The sequence below is a fragment of the Colobus angolensis genome, unplaced genomic scaffold, assembly GCF_000951035.1.
Source record: "Colobus angolensis palliatus isolate OR3802 unplaced genomic scaffold, Cang.pa_1.0 Scaffold354, whole genome shotgun sequence".
Taxonomy (NCBI): domain Eukaryota; kingdom Metazoa; phylum Chordata; class Mammalia; order Primates; family Cercopithecidae; genus Colobus; species Colobus angolensis.
In genome coordinates this window covers 1,678,069-1,683,201 of record NW_012116866.1, presented here as the reverse complement: position 1 = coordinate 1,683,201, position 5,133 = coordinate 1,678,069, and the positions used below count along the sequence as shown (strand labels likewise).

At 37.9% G+C, this 5,133-nt stretch overlaps 1 protein-coding gene across 2 annotated transcripts in view; it reads left to right on the top strand.

Annotated features, from left to right (window-relative positions):
- DUSP12 (dual specificity phosphatase 12) overlaps positions 1–3,361 on the top strand; it is an 8,512-nt gene extending 5,151 nt beyond the window's left edge. For both annotated transcript variants that reach the window (XM_011952983.1, XM_011952982.1), the window contains one exon: positions 2,987–3,361. In XM_011952983.1, coding sequence (XP_011808373.1) covers positions 2,987–3,148 — 162 coding nt within the window. In that variant the 3' untranslated portion in view covers positions 3,149–3,361. The remainder of the gene's footprint in view (positions 1–2,986) is intronic.
- The last annotated feature ends 1,772 nt before the right edge of the window (positions 3,362–5,133 follow it).

The following is a 5,133-nucleotide window of genomic DNA, read 5'->3' as shown; positions in this document are numbered from 1 at the left end:
AAAAAAAAAAGAAAAAATGTATTTAACAAAATTTGAACTTTATAATAAGAGTAGGGTAAATCAGGGATTTTAAAATTAGGTTAAAAGTTCTGTCTTTCTTTTTCTCTGTTGGCTTCCTGTATGTGTCTCTCTTTTTTTCTGATATTTTAGGAAATTGAAATTTAGTATGTTTTACTATGAGATTCTTTTTCATTTCCAGTTAAATAATGCAGCTCATCCTCTTGCTCCTATAACCAGTGTGTGGGGAAAAAAAGAAAAAGAAAGAATGCAGTTCATGTGACATTTTATATAAATAATTGTTTAACTTGGTGGGAGTGTGCCATGACAGCCACATTTCTCCTTTAGGTTTACTTGATATTAATGTGAAGGTATTCTATAATAATAATAATAATAATAATAATAATGATTTTGAAAGTTTGTATGGTTTGTATAAAAGTTTGTATGGTGGCTATTTTATGAAACCCTTTCACTGTATTATACCATTTGAAGAATGCCATAGCTTTAGAAAATAGGTAGAGCAGTTATATTCACACGTTATGCATGAGGAAACTGTTTTTTTTTTTGAGTTGGAGTCTTGCGCTGTTGCCCAGCCTGGAGTGCAGTGGCGCGATCTCGGCTCACTGCAAATTCTGCCTCCTGGGTTCACGCCATTCTCCTGCCTCAGCCTCCGGAGTAGTGGGGACTACAGGCGCACATCACCAGGCCCAGCTAATTTTTTTGTATTTTTAGTAGAGACGGGGTTTCACCACGTTAGCCAGGATGGTCTCGATCTCCTGACCTCGTGATCCGCCCCCCTCGGCCTCTCAAAGTGCTGGGATTACAGGCATGAGCCACCGCGCCCACCCGGCCAGGAAACTGTTTACGAGTAGTGTCTTGCCTAGAAAGTGGTACCCTATGATCAAACTCACATTTTCAGATGATGCTGCTTTTTTAAAAACAGCCTTATTATAGTATAATTCACATACATACAATTTACCTATTTAAGGTGTACAATTCAGTGGTTTTTAAAGCGTATTCATGGTGTTTTTTGCAACCATCATGTATTAGTTCATTTTCACACTGCTATAAAGATAGTACGTGAGACTGGGTAATTTATAAAGGAAAGAGGTTTAATTGACTCATGGTTCTGCATGGCTGGGGAGGCCTCAGAAAACTTATTATCATGGTGGAAGGGAAAGCAGGCCTCTTCTTCACAAGGTGGCAGGAGAGAGAAGCATGTGTGAGGTTGAAACTGTCAAACGCTTATAAAACCATCAAAATTTATGAGTACTCATTCACTATGGCCTGAACAGTGTGGGGGAATCTGCCTCCATGATCCAATCAGCTCCCTTCCTCCACACGTGGGGATTACAATTTGATTTGAGATGAGATTTGGATGGGGACACACAACCAAACCATATCACAATTCACATTCCTACTCTTCCCATTCTTTTGTTTGTTTGTTTGTTTGTTTGAGACGGAGTTTTGCTCTTGTTGCCCAGGCTGGAGTGCAATGGCGCAATCTTGGCTCCCTGCAACCTCCACCTCCCGGGTTCAAGTGATTCTCCTGCTTCAGCCTCCTGAGTAGCTGGGATTACAGGCATGCACCACCACACCTGGCTAATTTTGTATTTTTAGTGGAGACGGGGTTTTTCCATGTTGGTCAGGCTCCTCTCGAACTTCTGACCTCAGGTAATCCACCCGCCTCAGCCTCCCAAAGTGCTGGGATTGCAGGTGTGAGCCACCACGCCCAGCCTCACTTCCCATTCTTGATGGTATTATTTGTAGCAGTTAGAGATTTTAATTTTGGTGATATCTAATTTATCAGTTTTTCTTTTTGGTGGCTTGCGATTCTGGCTTTCTAATTTTACTTAATCTGGGAAACACACACACACGTTCCAACCAAGTTAAATACATTTTTATGTGAGATTCTAAATCCTGTGCATACTTATTTGTATACATGTTTGATTTTTTTTCTGTAGAATATATACCTAGAAGTGGAATTCCTGGCTTGAAGAATGTATTTTAAATATTAGTGATATTCCAGGCCGATATTCAAAATGCCCATACAAATTTGGTTTTCAGTAATGGAATGCATGTACCCGTTACCCCATATCCTTGACATAATAGATACTATAAAACTGTTAACATTTTGTCAATCTGTGGGGTAAAAAATGTTAATCCTAAAATGTTTAATTGGAATTTTATGAAAATAGTCATCGCCGGGCGTGGTGGTTCAAGCCTGTAATCCCAGCACTTTGGGAGGCCGAGATGGGCAGATCACGAGGTCAGGAGATCGAGACCATCCTGGCTAACATGGTGAAACCCCATCTCTACTAAAAAAATACAAAAAAAAAAACTAGCCGGGCGAGGTGGTGGGCACCTGTAGTCCCAGCTACTCCGGAGGCTGAGGCAGGAGAATGGCGTAAACCCGGGATGCGGAGCTTGCAGTGAGCTGAGATCCAGCCACTGCACTCCAGCCCGGGCGACAGAGCGAGACTCCGTCTCAAAAAAAAAAAAAAAAAAAAAAATGCAGTTGTCTTATTAGGCTTCTTTTGATTTACCTATTTTCCTGGAATATCAGTTTGTCTTTAAATAGCTAAGAAACTGACTTATATGCTGCCAATACATACAATTAGTAATACAGCATGAAAATCCTAACATGCTTTTCTGTACTTTAGCCGTGATGATTTTCATTTGAAATCCTAAAATACAAACTGATTTAAAAGCTATATATACATTTGCCACATCCACAAAACCTTCCTTAATCAAATCGTAAGCTTACCTTTCTGCCTTCAAGCTCCCTGAATACAACATTCTTCCTATGCAATAATTGTAGTCTACTATCTATTACAGTAAATTTCCAATGCATTTTATCTCACTGATTAGATTATAAACTCAGGGTGGGGACTGTGTCTTGTTTTTATATCCTATATTGATTGCTAAAGATAATGATTTGTTTTGTATAAAAGTGAATGAATAAAGTAACACATTTGCTTTATTTCAGCTTCTTTGCCCAAAATGCAGTGCCAAGTTGGGTTCCTTCAACTGGTATGGTGAACAGTGCTCGTGTGGTAGGTGGATAACACCTGCTTTTCAAATACATAAGAACAGAGTGGATGAAATGAAAATATTGCCTGTTTTGAGATCACAAATAAGAAAAATATGAACATGATATTTTATAGCTTGCGAAGAAACTTGCAGATGATATGTACTGCCTTTGCTTCTTATCATTCGTTGTAAATTGTTTATGCTGTTAACATTTCATTTGAAATGGGAGAGGATAAAGTCACTTGATGTAACCTGGAAACTGTTTTACATGGCAATCAAAGCCTTTTGATCATGTACATTTTATTTGATATTAAAATCTTTTATAACCAGATACTGTCTGCATTTCGAATATTTTTAAAAGTTCTGATTGTTGGAATGTTATGTGATCTTAAGGTCTGTATAGACAAAATTATGTACAAAAATTTGAAACTATTATATTTAAATGGGTATTCTTTTATTTCTAGACATATAAAGCAGATTTGTTTGGACATATTTTGGAATGATTTCACTTTCTTTCTTTTAAGGGACATTAGTAAGCCCGTACATGTCTGGATTTTTTTTCTTGGAAATGGAAAGGCCATTAGTAAAATGCTGATTAAAATGCAATTTTCCTATTACTGTTCAGTAATCCCAATTATCTATATTTTTAGAAAAGTGTTTGAGATGCCTTTTGAAGTGATCTACATAAAGAAATGTATAAATGTTAGATGTGTTTCTAATGATGAAGAAAACAAATGAGAGTTACAAGTCATTTTGTAGCCCAATATGCGAGTATTGGAAAAGGTAATACTTCCAGATTAGTTTTTTAACCTGGTATATAGAAACTAGAATTATTTTACTCATTATTAATAATTACAGTTGGACCTAATTAGATATTTGAACATTCACAAGAGTCAGAATTAACTAATAAAGGCCAGGCGCAATGGCTTATGCCTATGATCCCAGCACTTTGGGAGGTCAAGGCAGGCAGATCACTTAAGGTCAGGAGTTCAAGACCAGCCTGGCCAACATGGTGAAACCCTGTCTCTACTAAAAATCAAAAATCAGCCAGGCATGGTGGCATACGCCTGTAGTCCCAGCTGCTCGGGAGGCTACTCCAAAAAAAAACCCAAGAATTAAAGAAAAATATTGTCCATAAACACTGTAGTGGGAGTAATTTTAAAATGCAAAAATATGTTATGAATAATGATCCTCTTAAAAAATGCCTAGCTCAGTTTTTTAAATGTATGGGAGTGTTATGGAAAATTCTTGAGAAAAATCTTAACATTGGACTAGAAGACTTTGACAGTTTCCATATAGTAATTTTTCTTTCTGTTTTTTTTTTTTTTTGAGATGGAGTTTCGTTGTTGTTGCCAGGCTGAAGTGCAATGGCATGATCTCAGTTCACTGAGATCTCTGCTGCCCAGATTCAAGCGATTCTCCTGCCTCAGCCTCCCAAGTAGCTGGGGATTACAGGTGTGTGCCACTACGCCTTGATAATTTTGTATTTTTAGTAGAGACGGGGTTTCCATATGTTGGCAAGGCTGGTCTCAAACTCCTGACCTCAAGTGATCCACCTGCCTTGGCCTCCCAAAGTGCTGGGATTACAGGCGTGAGCCACCGCTTCCTGCCATAATTTTTTCTTTTGAGAAAAAAATTACTCCATTTGTTTCAGCTTTCATAAAATCTTACTTTTTTCTTCATATTTTATTCTCTGGAAAGTTTTAAAAAACAGGTTGAGGAAGCTGGGTGTGGTGGCTCATGCCTGTCCCAGCACTTTGGAAGACAAAGGCGGGTGGATCATTTGAGGCCAGGAGTTCAAGACCAGCCTGGCTGATAGGTGAAACCCCCATCTCTATTTAAAAAAATAGTAACAGTTTGCGGCATATGAAGTTACCCCTTTTGTAGGTAAAAAGTAGTTACATAGCTGCAGTTTAATATGACTCAATGCCTATCTATCATACACTGTTGGTCGGATTATAAAATCAAATGGTATGGATCAAATGCAATTTTAATTAAGTTGTAAATTCACTAGTCATGCTCCCCACTATTTGCAGGGTTCCAACAGTAATATACATTGAGGCCTATATACTGTTTGTTTTAACTTTTAAAACTTAACAAATT